The following is a 19,012-nucleotide window of genomic DNA, read 5'->3' on the forward strand; positions in this document are numbered from 1 at the left end:
GGAGGTGTAGAGAAGGAGGGCTGGCCTCTGCGGGGTTACAAAAAGACGACATGCGGACATCTCTTCTCACTGCGAACGCAAGCTGAGCGTGAATGTCAGAGATGGCCAAGCAAGCAGTGTGGTTTCTGGCAGTATTGTGCATCTTTGCTTCTTCAGGTCTGACCAGGGAAGAAGATGTAGATGCCATCTCCCAGCTGTCAGAACAGATGAGTACAATATTGAGGACACTGCAGGCAAAAACTGAAGGTAGGGTGACCTCAGACGGTTTGAAATTGGAGCTGGAATGTCAGAGCCTCCAATGCGTACATTGAGAAAAAGAGGTTTAGTCTATCTTGAGATGCTTTAACTTTATTTTAATTTCCTCTCAGAGCAAGCGTTAGAGATCCTTGACTTGAAGGAGAGACTTAATGCCTCAGGTAAGAATGAGAGATTTTTTTTTTACCAACTCCGTCAAATTCTGATCCTCCACGCTTATTTGATTCACTATTGTTTCTTTTCAACATCTGCACTGTTTTTGTGAAACGCATTCTCGTCTAACTGACCAAATGGAATTTTTTGGACAAGAGTGGCTGGGAGAGAGAAAATTCAGCACTTATCGTTTTACTTCTGTTCTTTGTGTTCTAAAAATTACAGTTAATTTTAAATAAAAACAATGCAGCAATGCCTGAGCCTGTTGACACAATCAAAGCTTATAAACTCTAAACTGTGTTAATTACTCCATAACCCCTACTAGGGATGTAACGATACACTCAGCTCACAGTTTGACTGGATTCACAATGCTATGTTTACGGTTCAAGTCTTCCACGACATTTTTAAGAATATCAATTGAACTGACACTAGAATGAGAACAACGGATTTTGTTTTTGATGTATTAACAACACTGAACTATTATTGTCTTTTTGTACCATTAAACCAAAAGTGATGATAGCTTAACCCAGGAGGAATTCTTTGAAAGCTAGACAAAAATAAATAGCCTTCAAACATAAAACAATAGTAAATTGAATGGATCTGTCTGTATTACATTAATACGAAATTACTAAAATTGCACCTCAGCTCACAACACTCAAATTCAGACACAAGTTAATGAGCTAAGATACCGTCACAAACACTACTGATACTGCTGATTTTAAAACTTCAGCTATGTTTGTTCCTGTGTGTGCCTCAAAAAGGGGATGAGTCTAGAACACAAAACTTTTCAGTACCCACTATCTATTGAGCACATGTGCTGTTACTGTAATGTAGCTCTGAACAGTCCTGGACGTCCACCCATCTGTCATCATCGCCACACTCTCCGTACTTTTCAGAATTTCTGTCACTTTGGTTTTTGCTTCATTGTACAAGGCTGGTATTACAGACCGACTAAAGTGCGGGATGTTGTATTTGGGCAAGCAGTAGGTGAAATCCTTCGCTGCCGACTACCATGAATGATCTCATGTCGTTAGCGATAAACTCTCCTATGGATCTGGCGATATCTTGTGCTCTTGTACATGTGAGGCAACGGGGATGCAAAACTTTTTTCAAGACAAGTTTGGCCTTTAAGCGCTTGCTTTCTCACACCCCTTGACCAGAGTTTGTCGTTGTGGTGGCGTTGCAGATGCTGCATCACATTCATGGTATTACCTGTAGTGTAGCTGATAGTTTTTCTATAGTGTTTGCGCACCATCTTCATTTTGTCCGTTAACTTGTCACCATTCTCCTGTTGAAGGATTCGGAAAGCCAAAATGTTGCCACACTTCTGATTTAAAGGAGGATGGCGCATGCTCGAATTCAATCTCAGCTCCAGCCACGCTCATTACGTTTCACACTGACACTGCTAGTCTGTTACCGAAACCTCTTTTTTCTGCCTATAACTGAAACATGTAAAACGTGAGGCCTGGAAGTGCGGCCTATGACATTGTGCACTGGTAATACAAATAATGATACAGGTGACTACTTTTATTTTATATATTTAATTACCACCACTGATGAATTTATACGATGCGTACCGCCAACTTATACGAGGCGTACCGTCACATTTTTGCACCGCGATGTATCGTGCTACGGTGAATCGTTACACCCCTAACCCCTACCAAGCTGGATCCTACCATTTAAAGAGAGAGCCTTGATGGCCTAATTGGAGCGTCCATCCTTTTATCTCTTATGCAGTCTCAGACCCCCCGGAAAGAACTTATGTTATGTATGTTTCCATATAGTCTGTTGGGTCTGTTAGATCATATGGGTCTGTTAGATCTTTTTGATGTATTATGCTCTCTCAATAGGAAACTGGGTTAATAGGTTAAAAAGGAAAACCAATGGAGAAAAAAGTGTGTGTAAACAAAAACAAGCAAGTGTTTTTGTTTTAATAAATGAAAGAGTGACTTAACAAAAAAAATTAAAGAAAGATCAAAACCATGCTCTTACATGTGTAATTCACTTTCATGCTTCTACACAGAAATACCAAAGGTAGCGTTCGCAGCATCACTGGGTAGCAATGGGCTTATAACTACAAAGGCCTTCAAGACGCTTATTTACAAAGACGTTTTGACCAACGTTGGCGAAGCCTACGACCCCAAGACAGGTACTGTTGCCTGAGTTGTGCCTCTCTCTCTCTCTCTCTCTCATTAACGCACGCACACATGCACTCGTACACATACACACGCACACACAAAGGCACTGACTCCCTTCCCTTGGACTTATATTTCCTTTAGGCATCTTCAAGGCCCCTGTGAAAGGAGTCTACTACATCCGCTTCACAGCTAATTCCCCAACCACAGGCCCCATGAGTGCCGTGCTATATAAAGGCGAGACTGTATTGCTGATGGTGCATGAGCAGCCGTCTGGAGAGGGCAGCGACACTGCCTCAAACGGGGCTCCACTGCTCCTGGAGGAAGGAGACGAACTCCATATTGAACTCTGGCCTAACACCCAGATCTGGGACGAGGATAACCATTACAGCACCTTCAGTGGCTTCCTTCTGTTCCGTATGTGAGGAAAGCAAGGGTTCAACTCCACACTTTACCTCTATGTTGAGCAGTTTCAGACTTTGTTGCCTCACACTTGATCCGTTGGGATTCGGACTGGTGCATGTTACACTTAAATGTGGTCGTGTTAAAACAACTGCTTTTGTCTGACCTAAAGTTTGTTCTGTGTGTGGCATTAAAATTAAAGTTTGTTTTGACTGCTGAGAATTGAGTCCTTTAATTTGGAAAGTCTGTCATCAGATAACATTTGACAGTGTTAAATTCCTTCTAATTTCACACTTATTCATTATTAACACACATGTTCAAGGATATAAAACACCTGATAAAGTTTCGTCTTAACTATACAAACATGAAGTGTGCACTGGTGAGGAACTGCTCATTAACTGCTAAGAGAAGAGTGTATGTTTGTGTCATGACCAGTGGAGGGTGCTCCATCACCACAAAATCTGACAGAAAAACCTCACTTTCTAAAATCAACTGTTAAAAAAGCTGGTCATGATCAAACACACCTTTGGTCTGAATTTTTGAAAAGAAAAAAAAAGTGCATTCAGAAATATGGTCAGCTCATAGCCGTTTGGGTTTAATCTGTTGCATTGTTTATACCATGGTCCAAAGGTTTTAATCTTGAGTGGATGGAAGAGAAAAACTGTATTGAAATTGTTGGCATGTGCCGAGGTCTTACCTGCAAAATTTGAACAGAATCTTCTCAAATACCAGGACAGGACCAGTACTTCCCAAGATAGTGAGTGGCTGACCAGCAAACAAAGAGTATGCCACACCAGTGAGGGAGGCTCCGAAAAGAGATTCTATGGCACTCTGTGATTCCCAGGGAATAAAAAGGTGAAGAGAGAAAAAAGTCAATATAATGGAAAATGGGTTCACACTAAAGGAGAACTGGAACCTATGGTGATGGAACAATAGAAATGGGAGGGGGGGCTAAAGGGGCAGAGGCATTCCTAATTACGTCCTGGACACTGAGTCTGAATAGCTAGCGAAACATCCAAATTGTCCGTCAGAAGTCAAAGACACTTCAGTCCCAGTCTGTGCGCAGAGTTAAGCTAACAGACTAAACTCACAATGTTGTTCTTGGTGGCCTCTCCCAGCAGGCCTCCAAAGGTGATGACAGGAGACATGCAGGCACAGTAGAGAAAGAGAATGGAGGCCAGACACTGTAGGCTCAGTGCATCACGCACATCACTCCAGTAGAATGGAGCCTTTCTCTTCACATCCAGAATCAGACCCCCAAATATCCTGTAGGATGAGGGGGAGAGAGAGAGAAAACAGGAGACAGAAAGTCAAAATCCTGACATTGTCATTACAGGATAAATTCATCTCCATCTGTCATGTAAGGAATCGCATTCAGCTCGCCTGGGGTTCAATCCTGTTGCATGGAGACTCAAGATGCGTCACTCAAAAGACAAGAATGTGAGAAGTGGTGATGTGTTCAGACTTTGTTAGGATCTCATGTATGTGGTCTTTCCTCGTTAAGCTAAATTCTACAAGTCCTTCTCAGAAAGGAAACAGTACCGTGACCCCAAAAACCCTGTCGCCCTGCTCCTCAGGCAACAGCTGCACAACTTCCTCTATACGTGCAGCAATGGAAAGAACAAACAGTAGAATGTACTACTCATCTTAGAGCTGGTAAACTGAGATAAGGTAGAGCAAATGTATAACTTAAAATTTTGCTGTTAAAACTTAAAATGTGCTCTTGCAAGTCTTTAAGACTAATAATAGTGATAATATGAAAATATGAAAGACATTTGCTCTGCCTGCTTTAGTGGAACTGTAGCTTCACAAAAGACCTTTGACAGCACTGAAGACAGCGGTATGAGTGAACCACAACCTCATAGCCAAAAATCAAGAAAAAAAGTCAAGGGAAAAAAAAAAAAAAGAAAAAAATCAGTTTGTAATTTATGGGCTGAGGATTTTATGGTGTAATCTTCGACAAACACTCCCATAAATCAAAAAATTGTACTGAATGTTGAATTTCATTTCTGAAACATCATCACTCCAACGGCACTGTTTATATTATGTTATATTATCAGTGTGTATTTATGCCGTTGATTAGGCAGGGCTGATTTTCTCCTTTAATGGATGACTAGGTCGGGCTGTATTTGCAGAGTGGAGTGGAGCTTTTAAAATGGATCTTAATGGACAGGGTATCTTACACAACAGTCCCTGGTACATCGCTTAAGGTCCACATCAAAGAGTGTCCACTGCTGCTAAATATACACCCCTCCTTTATTTAAGGCCTGCCACATGAAAGGCTTACAAAATGTGTTGTTAAAAAGACCCCCCCCCTCCTTCGTCTGCCTAATGCCTGTTTAATAAGGTGACCACTCTGTACCCTTTGGTTCTCAGAGGCTGTTCTCCTTCATCAAAAGGGACTTAAGAGCAAATCCACACTGTAACAACACCCCTCCCCACCCCCCAAGTACCACCCCTCACCTCCCAAACCCCCCAACCTGGTTTCTCCCCAGCTTTCAGCAAGGTCAGCGGGATTCAGCCGCGAGACGCAGACAACCCACACCCATTCACCTACTTTATCTGAATCTTTTTAAAAAGTTCACCCTCATACTCAGCAAAAATCTGTGTTTCTTATTCTGTGCTTTCTATCATTTCTTTTAGATGCTTTAAGCAGTTCTTTTGTGTTAAATTCAGATTCGGGAACGTGACTCGACTGGCCTCAGTGAGCAGTGCTTTGACTCACCTTCCTGTTCTCTGTAGCTCAGGTCCTGCATGATGGTCTTCGTCTTTAGTGGTCTCCGATGTGGGAGCAGAGCCGTTAGGCATGGAAGGCATCTTTCTCTTCTCCTGTAGGGAAAAAAAAAAAAAAACAAGTGCCATTCAGGGCAATATTACTATAACTCTGTCTCTCCTTCATTAACTAAAACGCACAAAAATGCCGGTCAGGTACAGTACAGTGTAAATATCACTGACTACAAAGGCCTCAGCGGCAGAGACAAGTGGTCCTGACCTGAGAAGGGACACTCTTCGGGGGCTCGATTCGTATCGTGGGGTCCCACTCGCCGGGTGGCAGTACGGTGACCTGATCCAGAAACTCGTCTATTCCAGAGAGCAGGTCATTTCTGTCTTTGGCTTTGTATGCTACATCGTGGAAAATCTGTCCAAGAGCAGACCACAGTCCATCATAAAAGACTTTCTTACAATTTTTCCCAACTAAATCTACAGCAGACAAAAAAAAATGCAGTTGAAGACAGAAGTGGGTACTCATGCTGAATCTCTTGCAGACACATCCTGCATCTAAGTATCAGTTTAACATGATTTCCCAGTGGAGACAGTGCAGAGGGTGGTGGAGAAAGAAAAAGCCCTGACTGGCAGGTCTACGGATGAGATTTCTCACCTCGTCAGTCATGAGAGTGGCAATGGACCTGCCAATCTCATGGTACTGAGGTCCTTTCCCAAATGGCCCCAGCAGCAGAAATAGAAACCTGTACAGCACAGAGAGAGAGAGAGAGAGAGAGAGAGAGAGAGAGAGAGGGGGCTCTTACAAAGAGCTATGGGCCTAAGTCCTCACACCCTTGAAGAGTTTTTGTGTATGTGTATAGATGTATGAGGGAGAGAGTGTGTGTGAATGTGTATGTGTTTATGTCTGAGTATGTGTGCGTGTGAGAGAGAGTGTGTTTGGGTGTGTGCGTGTGTACGTGCGCAGTACCTGGTAGGAACAGGCACTTCAGTCAGCCCCGTGAGGAGAACAGCTGGAGACAGGCGGACGAAGGCGACGATGGGCCTCTCCAGGAAGTCCACCTCCCCCACTAAGACATTAGAGGCCTCTGCACCAGGAGGAATTTTCTTCATAAAGTTCATGTCCACCTGAGGGTGAGGAGTGTCAGAGTTCAGAGATGATTAAACTAGGGTGGAGCCAGGCGGGGGAACGGGGCTAGCTCTACCGTGTGCCAAGGTCAATGGAGAGAGTCGGGGGGGGGGGGGGGGGGAGGTCTAGGTTCACTCTGTTTTAACCCCTGTAACTATGCCAGGGAAAGTTGATTAGCACACTGATGTTGGCAGCACAAAAAACAGATTAGTTTGTTTTTTTTTTCCCTTTTATCGTTGTTGGTAATAATAAATTAAATTAAAAAAGGTTTCGTTTCTGACGGGGTCGACGTTTCTGACAGGGGTCTCCATTCTCAGTCCAAAGGTCAAACTTATAAGGGTTTATGTTTTTGTGCCTGGGATATTGTGGGACACACCAACAAGACAAACAGGATGAAGTGTTCTGGAACATAATAACTGCCCTCTTTAGGAAAGAAAACAAATATACAACATTTCACACCAGCAACTGCACAAAAACACACAAAAACGATACTGAACTACTATCAAAACACACAGATGTGACAAAACTCTCTTGGTAGTGACCTGTAAATCACGTATGAAAAAGAACCTGGACAAGATGAAAAGATAAATAAATAAAATGAAACCATAGACATGTGAGAGAGGGCTGAACAGAGATTTTACATCCCTGTAGTTCTCACGACATCCAACAGTTAACCACATGACAGTGGAATTTATACTGACTCAATCTTTAGGACTGTTTGTCTCTTAGTGAGCATCGTTTGGCTAACCTGGGTTTGCACACACCGGAAGGTAATGCCTAACTTTGTTGAAGATCTGAAAAATAGGTTGGTTTATCTGTATCAGTGACCAGACTGAAAATGAACACTGTTCCTCAAACAGAGCTCCCAGGAACCCAATGGCTCATTTGTGTTCTTTCAAAGAAATTCAAGATTCACAGATCATCTTACGTGAATTCAGCAGAGTTAAGACAAAGGAGAATTCATCAACTAAAGTCAAAACTTTTTTGCCCCAGACAAAGACCACCTAATATTAAGTTCTCAAGGTCTTGTGTGCACCAGGTGACTATCTAGAGGTTGCTTCTCTTGAAGAAGAAGCAAAAAACATCATTACCACTGGACACCACTAATTTCTGTCATACGACCACAGACACAACAAGATCACAACATCACGTCATGCTGAGCAATCAGTCCAAGGCGAACACAGCACTAGTCACAAGAACAAACGTCACACGTCACCACACGACAAGGACCACACGGTTAACCGACAGAGGTCAGAGATCCACATCAGCAGGTAGAGGTGAGGAAGGAGCGACTTACAGCAGGCCTCCTGGTACCCCCTCCCAGGGAACCACAACTACAGTGAAAAGAAGGGTTGCAGTCCTGCTTCAGGCCAGACAAACAGGGACAGGATCACTAAACAATGCACTTCATCTTCCATTTGATACTGAATTACGGTAATAACAGTAGCTTTAACTAGAAAGGAGGATCATCTCTAAATGTGGCTTCTAAAGGAGAACCTTCCAAACAGTCTCCCGCATGCAAACATGTCCCATTGTACACACAGCTGAAACAGAGCTCTGCTCAGATCTGTTCTCTTGCCACTGAGTTGCACTCTTTTCTATGTTCAAGCTGCATTTCTATTCAAATCATCCATAAGCACCTGATCACACCAGAGTTTCACATAAAAGATTGAAAAGATTGGAGAGACATACATTTCTAAGATATTTTTAAAACTTATTACTGGGGTCATTCACAGTCATGATAAAAAAAAAGGGAGCAATAAAGAATGATAACACAGCGTGCATAACAAACGCAGGTTGCTTGAGTACAATAGCGAGACAGTCATCGAGCAATCTGTCCCATAGTCAGTTGGCGAATAGGGTGAGGAATGTGGGGTGTGGGTGTACCTTGCTGAAATCCACTGTGCTGTTCTCCCGGCTGCCACCAGCCCCGCTGATACGACTTTCACTGGGTTTGCTGTTCTCCAGATTTCCCGGGGCCGACTGGGGTGATGCCAAATGACCTGAGAAGTGGAGAGAACGGGAAGAGGAAGGGAGGAGGTAGACAAAAACAAAAAGACAGCGGTTAGATACAGCTGTGAGAGCTGGATTTCCTCACTGCTCCACAGGTCTGGTGTGGTGTGAGTGCGTGTGTGAGAGTTTCTAAGTGTGTTGTCTCTGAAGACATGCTGCAGTGGCCACATGCTGTCTGGATGACATATGCCGTAAATCATAAAAATTCACCTACATTACGTGTCCGAACAGATTCACAAAAAACACAACCCATCCGACAGTAATCTAACTTTCAAGGTTCACGCTGTGTGCAGTGAATACTCTGATTTGAACTCGGTCGTGCTTAAGCTCATTATATCATTTAAGTGAGATGCTGACACAAACATACCCCATTAAAGCTCAGAAAACCTCATCAAATACAAGCCAGGGCGTGGATGACATTTACAATCAGCTGCATCACCTGCCATTCCAACATGAAGCTTTGACAACAACCGTATTAAAAAGCAATGCGAGCTACAGACGTGAGTGAGAGAGACCCTCCCCTCCAGTTCAATACATGCACCACATCCATCAGACATGACACACATGAGCGTCAAGACAAGTTAGTATGGGGCTCCCAGGCCCGGGCGACACACTGACATTTGCAGGGAAAGAACGATAAGACCAGGAAACACGATCTACCCTTGGCTGTGTATGTGTTCAGTTAGGCTCGCAGCTTCGTCTCTGAAAATCTAGCCCTCCACAAACTACAGCACGAACACCCAGTGTTGACGGAGTAAGGTGGATGATCAGACATAGATGTATTTGTCTGTGTGAGGGATGAGAATCATGGGAAAGGGGAGCTCTGTCAGAATCTGTACATCAGATACAATAGACAAATGAAACTGAAGCTGCTGTTAGGTTGAAGGTGGTCTCTGAGGTTCTTACAGTATCCCTTTCCCATAGATGTGAAATAGGGTATAATATCACAATATCTGTCCAAAGTTTACGAAAATACCTCTGGCTAACTCATCTTGTGAAACAGTTTCTCGCTCTTGACAGAAAGAAAGGGCTGATGGGTAAGTCACCTTTATATGTGCGCAGTAAGCCACCTTTGTATATACATAATGTGTGTGACGGTTTGTTTCCTACAGCTTTTCTTCACCTCTCCACCTTCACAACAAACGAGGACAGTTAGGATCTTGAATCAAGTACCAATGAGTTTGACTTGATTTCAGCTCGATGCACAATAATAATAATAATAATAATAATAATAATAATGAAAAGAAAAATTATTATTGATATATTATTATAATATTTTTAACAGGAATCAGTATGCTAGTTGCCCAGAGAGAATTCAAGCTCAGTGGTTGACTAGCTGACTTTGTAAACGTGACCATATGCACAGAACAGCCTGTTGCCAAGGGTAGACTGTTGTACAACATGTGAGAGGCCACCTCTGTGACATCACACACGACCCACAGAGGCCGTCTCAGCTTACAGATTTACGAGTGATGCAATCTGAGATAGCCCATCTACAGCCAGCCCTGGTGAATCAGAGCGAAACGCAAGCTGCTCTCTCACGTCTGCACCATGACATCACTTATTAGAGACCACGAGACGTTATTTGCCCATACAAAGATCTGTGTGTGACGTCTGATTGGATTCCCAGGTGTGCAGGCTGCACTTCTTAGCGCGTCGGCATGCGAGGAAAAACAATGCGCATGGAATGACGATGCAATGACTCACCCACGTCTGTCGCTTCTAAATCAGGTTGCAGCGTGAACAGTTTTGTGGACACTTTTCAGTGCTATAATTCTATTCAGTGAAATATGCCTTTAGAGGTATGAACTTCTCCTTCAGACAAAATCCATCATAAACTTTCCTGGCTGTGAAACTTGCTAGACACATACGTAAACCCCTTTCAGCAGTGACCAGCCCCCTTGCTATCACACTCCCAGGCACACATGACTTCACCTGCTAAAATAAGACCCCCCCCCCCATCACACACACATACAAATTCCTCCCTTAATGACTTTCAACACCCCCCCCCCCCCCCGACCCCCTTTTTTCCCTTCCACGTGATAACAAAAAGCCATCACCTGATGAAGGAACCCAGACATAGAACACGTGAACACCTCAGGGCCTCTTTTCAACATGACAGACAGGGAATTAGCTTTACATGCATTGTGCAGATAAAACCCAGTTTGCTTCAGGTTGAGACAATATCTAAAGACTGGGACGTGAGCATGAGCATGGACTCTAGCCTGCGATCACAAGACAGACAAGAACAGCCAACCAGAGCTCTGAAAAGAATAGATTAGGTGGGGACGGTTAAGTGAGGTGAAGCAGGACACACTGAGGGGGTTTATTCATGCAGGTGCCCTGTGCCCATGTTGGACGGTGGGCTTCAGGATATTTGCCTGCTGAGGAGGAAGGGGGCAGGAGCAGGGTTTGACCGGGCACCTGCCCGGGCGTTGCCTGCTCGTCTTGGGTCGCGCTGAGGCGCGACTGAGGGTCCTCTTCCTCTGGCGGGAACACCACCACCTCTGGAATGTCCTCTCTTTCTCCCTTCGCCACCAGCAGCTCTGGGCCGGGCAGCGGAGGGGAAGCGAGAGGGGGGAGGGAGCGGCGGGAGGCTGGGGGCGTGTTCTGGGGCGTGGCGGTTGGTGTGGCCATAGGGGAGGCGGAGGGGGATACGCTGGGGCTGGGAAGGAGGTAGTTGAGGATGACGGAGGTGCGGGAGCCTTGCGACTCCCTGGAGGGACGGCGGGAGTGGGGCGGGGTGGACGTGGAGATGGAGGTGCGACGTAGGAGAGACAGACGGGATGCAGAGAGACCCTCCCCTGAAGGGACCAGAAGAGGCCAGAGAAAAGGAGGACAGTGGAAATAAGACAAAACAGAACAAATGAAATGTGTATGGAGGGAAAACATAAATCTATAAAATCACAGGCATGTTGAGATTGAAAGAGAAAAAGGGTTAGAATGAAATGCTGAGGAGATTAAGGGAAGAAAGAAAGAAACAAAAAAAAACAAAACAAAACAAAACAAAAAAGTTAGGAGGTGTGGAAAAAGATCTTAGTGTCACCACAAACAAACAACCCAAAAAAATGATTACACGCATTCACTCCATTACATTACCATAACACAGAGGACAAGGTTCAAAAAGACGGCAACAGGAACACTACACATGCAAACACAGACAGATGCAGAGTTGGAAGGGAGGTTAAACAGAGCTGTTCAATTTGTCTGTGCAAACAAACGGCTTCAATTCTAAGATAATCCCTCATTCAGAAAAGTCACTATAACACTCGTAATTTTAAAGAATAGCCCCGTTTACACTGTGGGCCAAACCTGGTGCTCGAACTTAGTTCCTGGGCCATGGAGCGTTTACACTGTACTGTGCAAGGCTTAAACAGGGCTTGACCAGGAACCTAAGTTTTAGCAACAAGCCCAGCTCAATAGTCAGGGCCAGAGGTCCAAGACCTGGTGCTTACATGTCACGATGAGTGGTTACGACGGTTACAGTTCTGTTTACACTTTCTACTAAGAGGTGACTAGCTAACCCTAGCTAACTAACTAATGCTAACTCATTACCAATCTACACTAACACATTACATTAAATACAAAAAAATGGCCAATGGGGGGGGGGCAATTTTGGAAAAGAAACAAGACAAGGGTGCTATTAGAAATTTGGGGAAATGAAAACATCTGGCATCAGTTTGAAGGAAATTGTTCAGAATGATGAGGTCTCTTCTGTTATGTTTCAAAGTTTCCGTGTCTTTCTCAGTCGCGTTTTGAGATGTGATACGGTGGCCTCGTCTTGTACGTGCCGGGCTGTGCTCACATAATGTAGCATGGTAATAACAAGGAGGAAGACAATGCTTGGCTCCATTTTTGTGAGCTGTGGTTAGCAATGCTTTGTTTATCAGTTACAATGGAATGTTGTATAGTGTCTCTAAGGCTGCTGGTTGGTTACATGGCCCGTGGCGTAAATGCAATAGGAACTCTAGCCCCGGTGCTTGCCGCCCAGGACAAAGTTCCTGGGCTTATATTCCTGGGCTGATGGCCCACAGTGCAAACGGGGCTAATAAAGCCTCAGACAACAAAAAACCTCATTATCCTTGTTTTTAACTGCTCCAAATCGCAACAAAGGAATGCAGCCACATCTTCATAATACATTTCAGAAATGATTATTTTAGTGCACTTTCCAGTGAAAGCTAATAATTAGACAAAACTTAGTAAAGGTGTGCTTAGAAAACACAACATGCACCAGAGGCACCCTGTAACACAGCCTCTCAACAAATCACGAAACACGTCTTAATTTAATCATGTAACGTGTGAGTGCTGTCCACACAAACGACCAAGCATACGCACCCCATTTTTTTGTTTTGTTTTGTTTCTCTTTCTTTGTTGAGAATGGGAGAGATTTCAGATCAGCAACAGTGTTTTCAAAACTTTTTTTTTTTCCTCTTTCATTTGGCCAAAAAACCCCAGCCGGCCTATTTTAAGAACAGACCTGTATTCTCGTACAATAAAAAGGAGCGGGTAAAAAAAGTGGAGTGCATCGGGGAATCTCACCGTTTTTCTCAAGTAAGTGTGGGTCAGAATGTTTCTTGCCTATGTCGGCGAAAGAGCGGACCAGTGGGATGCGGTTGCTGAGTTTCTTCTCGTTTTGGTGGTGGTGTCTCTTTAGCATGGCCTCTCGCACTTTGTCCCTCAGTTCCTCACTCAGCTGCTTCGATGCCACCATGCTATCTATAACCATGTCTGAGAGGAAAGAGCCATGTTTATGACTCAATGGAAAAATAAACCAAGGGAGACCGCTGTGCGTGTGTGTGTGTGTGTGCGTGTGAGTTAAAAACAGGAAAAGAATTGCTGCAGATAAAATTACACACTGAAAGTCATTTCAAATTTAAAGTCAATTCAAAGTCAATTCAAAAGTCTACGGCGGTCACGTGAGGAGGAAACGGTGAGTGTGAGATGCGTGAGGGAGAATTACCAGCGATTTCCTCGATGGTACTTGCTCTCATGTCCAGCATGACTGTACCATTGAGAATGCAGCTGCGCAGTTCAAACAGACTGTGCAGGGACAGGGTGGCCACGTAAGGTTTACTCCAACGCTCGCCGCCGTCTTCCACGTCCTCCTCGAACTTCAGCCACCTGCACACGAACACACACAGATCACACACACGCTCAGCAATGAACCCGACAAACGTCGCCGGGCCCTGGCGTGACGACCTCCTGCGTCGTCCCGGGGAGACCCACGCACCTGGCCATCTCTTTCCATTCGTAGGCGTTCCCTTCGCGGAAGGCCAGCTCATCCAGTTCGGTGAACAGGTCGTGAGGGATGTGCTCCTCGTCGTCGTCCTCGGTGCCCAGGATGAACTGGACCCTCTGGGACGGGGTGTCTGCGGCAGAAGATGATGCGTACACAGGGTGAGCTCGCGTAGACTAAACGAGACGACTTGGCAGATGGCCGGGAACTTTGCGCTTTGAAAATGACCGACGCTGTTTAAGACAACGGGGATCGTAACTCATGTGAAGTCTAAGTGTTTACTGAATGTTTGGTCGAGTTTTAATCAACTGAAGTGTCTCGGGACAATGGGAGGATGTGTGTGAGGCAACAGTTTGACGTTGAGTCACAGCAGTGTGTCAGCAGTGTAATCTTATCATTTCTAGTCTTCTTATTCTCCACAACTTGTTTCCAAAACAGTCTTTCACAAAATCAAATTCTTCCACACAAGGTATGCAACAAGAGAACAAAAGTCCATTTAGACCAGCTCAACCAAAGAGCAAAAGAAGAGACCTATCACACAGACAAGACAGGTCCAAAGTAAACACAAACAAAAGGGCAGTAATGACTGGATTGTTTCAGTGGTTGTTCCAGAAGAAAAGGCTCTTTTTGGATTAAAAACCAGATACCTAAAAGTGCAACAACAGACCTCTACAGATATAGAATTAAATCCTGACCACAAACATGCCAGAATAGAGCTGGAAAAGGACGATTAGGGGTTAAAACAACAGAGCAGGCACTGGAGAGAAAAACTGGTCAGTGTAAAGTCCTTTCCACCCTTCCCTGGTAAATGCCCTGCTGGTTAAACATGGTCTTTGTTTTCCAGCAGTGGTGGAGTGCAAAGGCAGCCAAAACGGAGGTGAGGTAGTGCATGGGCAGATACAAACAGAACATTCTAAATCTGCCCTCAAATTTGACGGCAACGTCATTTACTCATTTAAGCGTTTATAATGTCATCGTTTTAAGAATATACAAATTATGTATGGCATACATCTGCATGCATATGGATTTGGATGTTACACCTATTTTAGCAATGTTACTCTGTAAGAGTCTGTGGGCCATGGAAATAAAATGTTTCATGGTACAACCACATTTGATAGTATAACAGTCTTTAGATTTTAATAGGACAATCTTTTGGGGGTGAGGGGTAATCACAGTATGGCCCTGTCAAGGACATAACAGTTTAAGAGACACCTATGTTTGGGATGTGACTGTGTCTATGCACATGGTTGCCAGAACAGCCCCAGTATGGGCTTAGAGCTGTCCTGACCTCAGACAAACAGAGATGTTACGTAATTACCATATGTTGGAGACTCTCTGCCATCTTCCCGGTCAGAGACTCGGTCTCTTCTCTTACGGTGGTGTTTGTGACCACGGTGCCGATGCCTCCGTCTGCTCTGTCTTCCTAACGGTACGTGGACGCCCACGTACACGGCTCTGTGACCTGAGGAGGAGGAGGAGGAAGAGGAGGAGAAATGAGAATTATTTAGCCGTATGATTGTGCAGCGATGACGGTGGCGAGCGCGCAGTCTGTTCTAACCGACCGGAAACAGAAACAGGGTTTGGCCAACAGACTGCAACCCTGAATTATTCATTCAGCCTGAACTATGAGTTCCATACGGAAAAGCCTACCCTGACCTAAATTCCAATGCACACACAAACAGAGATTTATGAACCTATTTCTGAAAACAGTTTGGTTGATTAGTCCTTTACAGTCCTCTCATCTTAATTAGATTTGAACATTTCTGCTTTGAGAGTCTCTCTTAGTTCAACTCAGGCGAACAGCGCAAAACCTGGATTTGATGCTTTCAGTTGAAATGACATATTTTGGAAAATGAATATAAACCTTACAAAATATGGCAACGTTTGTTTTAGTTGTCTTTGTATTTCCATGATGTTCTCCAAACACCACAATTCAAAGAACTGCTGAGTGAAACTGCAGTCCGGTATAACCTTTGTCTTAAGTTCAATGGAAAAAGACACAGAGACACACTGTGTCTGCATTCGGTAATAAGCTTATTGTCACTCCTGTGACAGATGCATCAGCAGCAACCAAACTATGCAGTTTACAGCATCCATGGCTGTGTTTATGGCCTGCAAGTTGGAGCTGTAGTTCTGAGAAACTCCACTTGAGAGCTTTGAGAACACTTAATGCGTGACGTCAAAGAGAACAGAAACCTAACACCCACATCATTTGGTTAACTCACGTGGAGGAGGAAGTGGTCCTGAGGGTGTATATTCAAACAGGCCATCATGTTAGGGTGTCTGAAACTACGTCTTAAAAACAGCGAAGCGAGTTGTGATGGAAATGGACTCGCACATGCACCGTTCTTTCTCTGCTAAAACAGTCAGGTTTTCTTTAACGCTGGCCACACATCTACTGACAGACAATCTGTTTAATAGATTTCTCTTTGCCAAGAGGAAACACTAGTAGACCACTTATAGTGTACCAGTCTCCAGGAACAGTGTATGCAAGTGTATGAATCACTCACAGGACCAGTTTCACTCCAGTGCTATACCACTGCCATGGACTACAGCACCTAAGCCCTCTCACAGATCTTGTGGAGGTAGATCTATGTTAGTTATTCTTTAAGGATTACTGGTTTAAGTTACCAAACCGAGAGTAAGAGAGGTCAAAACCCTAGTTTTAGTTTTTCTGCTGTCCTGTAATGACAGAGTCATGCACAACACATGTTACAATGCTGTAGTGATTAGAGGGAGGAGGCAAAAGCAGCCAATCAGACGCAGGCTATGGGCGAAAAAAAAAAAAAAAAATCAATTGTCACCCACACAAGCGTACAATGCTACTCCTCTTCTCAGATTTCAGTCACTTCCCCAAACAGTTGGCGAGTCAACAGCACTGTGTGGTTGCTTGTTTCAACCTGTCAAGGTCTCATGTGAAACACAGCCCACATCCACACCTGCCTGCCACTGTTTGCAGCTTGTGGCAATACGTGCTTGATGACACAACAAGCTAAAAATGTGCATGTATGCAGGCACGTGCAGAAAACATGAGTGTGAAAGTACAGTTTTCAGTAACAACTGATGCATCATTTCAAACGTGCCTTGAGGCAAACACCAGTTTATTTTTTTCGCGAGTGTGCATTCATGTCGCATTTAACAGGTTTCTGGGGTCAACTATTTGCCAACAATTGAGACAAAACAAATTGAAAGAAAAAAAAAAAAGAGAGAGAAGTAGGAAAAACAGAAGAGGGCAGAGTGGTGATTTGCATTGTGTAAGACGTCAGCAGTCAGAGAAGCACAAAGAGCCATGACTGGAAAGCAGCTCTGTGTTTAATTAATGAGATCTGGGGTCTTGGTGTTTAATCTAGCCTAATGCTATTAAAACAGGAGGGTAGGGGGGAGGGGGGGGGGGGTCTCAAGCCATTAAAAGTTAACACAGAGCATTCTCACATCAAAACCCCTTTAACTCATTATAACCATATTAAAACACTGTGTATGAGACGCCCTTGTGGTTCACATTGTATGAGGCATACTGTTTGATAAGAACATTGTTCAGTTCTATTCACTCCGTAATGTGTTTCCTTTTGAGAAGCAAAAAAAAAAAAAACCTTCAGTAACTGGGAGAGGTCCTGGTTATTCTGCCAAGGACCCAATATGAAAAGGCCTACATTCAGTTATCCATTTTACAGAATATTTCTAGCACTTCCTACCACTTAACAGTTCTCCTCCACCCCCCCCCCCCCCCCCCCCCCCCCCCCGCCCCCTAAAACCCTTTTTATGTGCATACTTCCAAATTGAAAAAGCTTAATAAAAATAAAAAATGTAGGTCAGGGTTTTCCAGGCCAGTCTTAAGTCTGTGTCTGTGAGTCGGAGAGAGTTTAAGGACTGTTGCATTTACAGACATGTCTGAATGAACTCCTTTGGCACAGGAACAGACACTACATACCTGCACTAAAACATGGGCAGAGAAGCGAAGATCAGCCCATAAAATGAGTCAGTTGGGTAACGAGGAGCACGTATCGCCAGGGGACATACCACCTAAGAATCCTGCATGCTAGGGTTACACAACAGCAAAACACTCTACAAGTTGGCTGGATGGACAAGAGCGCACATGAGGCTGTGTGTGTGTGTGTGTGTGTGTCTGTGTGAGAGAGAGAGAGCTAGAGAGAAGGAGAGGGAGGAATGGCTTTAATCAGTCTCTCCTCTCAGGCGCAAAATAAACTGAGTCAGAACATCCAAAATCCTGAAATTCACTCTTTTGCAATGTGTCAGAAGAGCAGATGGTACACATACGAAAGAGGGAGAGAGAGAGAGAGAGAGAGAGAGAACTAAATAGCACAGAGAGAAAAAGTGATCATGACTTACTTTCTAGCTCCTCTTTCTCAAAGTTTGTATGGATAGTAGAGCTGGTCTTTCCCAAATCTACAACTGCCTCCTCATCGTTACCCTAGGAAAAACAAGAAACAAAATTTCCATTAAAAACAAAAACACATCAGGACTGGCGGATACAGAAAGTGGCTGATGGGTGGGCCTGGAAAAATCTGGGTGGGCCTGAGTGAAGCTCATCACCGCACATTTTCTTAAACAGGCTTAGATATTTACAGTGTGATGACCGCAACAGTACCATTGTTGCAGTGTCCTACCAAAAGAGCACCAGCGTTTCTGTATGTACGATGATTATTGTACTTGTAAAAAGTCGTTCGTCTCAATAAATGTGTGTTTTCTGAAATTACACATCTACGTCTGTTTGTTCTCTTGGTTATGAGTCATGTATGATCATTTTCCTCAAAATACGATCATTTTAAGCCTCTGGTACAATACTTTAATGTTTCCCATCTGGCCCTGGAGCAGACTAAAAACTAAAAAACTGAAACCATATTGGCCTGATCGTCCACCAGTGATTGTTTTTTGTTAAAGAAAATGGGTCAATGATAGCTGTTCAGCCATAGCTGCACTTAACAGTTGCCAAGCAGCTGCTACACCAAA

At 44.1% G+C, this 19,012-nt stretch overlaps 2 protein-coding genes across 3 annotated transcripts in view; one reads left to right on the forward strand and one right to left on the reverse strand.

Annotated features, from left to right (window-relative positions):
- The window catches only part of LOC115818153 (sodium bicarbonate cotransporter 3), a 39,741-nt gene that overhangs the window by 8,287 nt on the left and 12,442 nt on the right, over nt 1–19,012 (reverse strand). Inside the window, exons 2-15 of one of the 2 annotated variants that reach the window (XM_030781446.1) lie at nt 18,392–18,473; nt 15,363–15,506; nt 14,039–14,177; nt 13,769–13,929; nt 13,348–13,536; nt 11,190–11,612; nt 8,683–8,798; nt 8,093–8,155; nt 6,637–6,794; nt 6,325–6,412; nt 5,938–6,084; nt 5,671–5,774; nt 4,037–4,211; nt 3,643–3,776 (exon numbers count right to left, since the gene is read on the reverse strand). In XM_030781446.1, the coding sequence (XP_030637306.1) occupies nt 3,643–3,776; nt 4,037–4,211; nt 5,671–5,774; nt 5,938–6,084; nt 6,325–6,412; nt 6,637–6,794; nt 8,093–8,155; nt 8,683–8,798; nt 11,190–11,612; nt 13,348–13,536; nt 13,769–13,929; nt 14,039–14,177; nt 15,363–15,506; nt 18,392–18,473 (2,123 nt within the window). The remainder of the gene's footprint in view (nt 1–3,642; nt 3,777–4,036; nt 4,212–5,670; nt 5,775–5,937; nt 6,085–6,324; nt 6,413–6,636; nt 6,795–8,092; nt 8,156–8,682; nt 8,799–11,189; nt 11,613–13,347; nt 13,537–13,768; nt 13,930–14,038; nt 14,178–15,362; nt 15,507–18,391; nt 18,474–19,012) is intronic. The other variant, XM_030781447.1, reaches the window with a different exon arrangement.
- LOC115818154 (complement C1q-like protein 3) lies at nt 56–3,167 on the forward strand. Its single transcript, XM_030781449.1, has 4 exons — nt 56–246; nt 369–416; nt 2,432–2,557; nt 2,688–3,167. Exons 1-4 carry the CDS (start codon nt 93–95, stop codon nt 2,966–2,968), a joined length of 609 nt encoding a protein of 202 aa, XP_030637309.1. The 5' UTR covers nt 56–92; the 3' UTR covers nt 2,969–3,167.

Source organism: Chanos chanos, chromosome 8 (assembly GCF_902362185.1).
Source record: "Chanos chanos chromosome 8, fChaCha1.1, whole genome shotgun sequence".
In the NCBI taxonomy this organism is placed as follows: domain Eukaryota; kingdom Metazoa; phylum Chordata; class Actinopteri; order Gonorynchiformes; family Chanidae; genus Chanos; species Chanos chanos.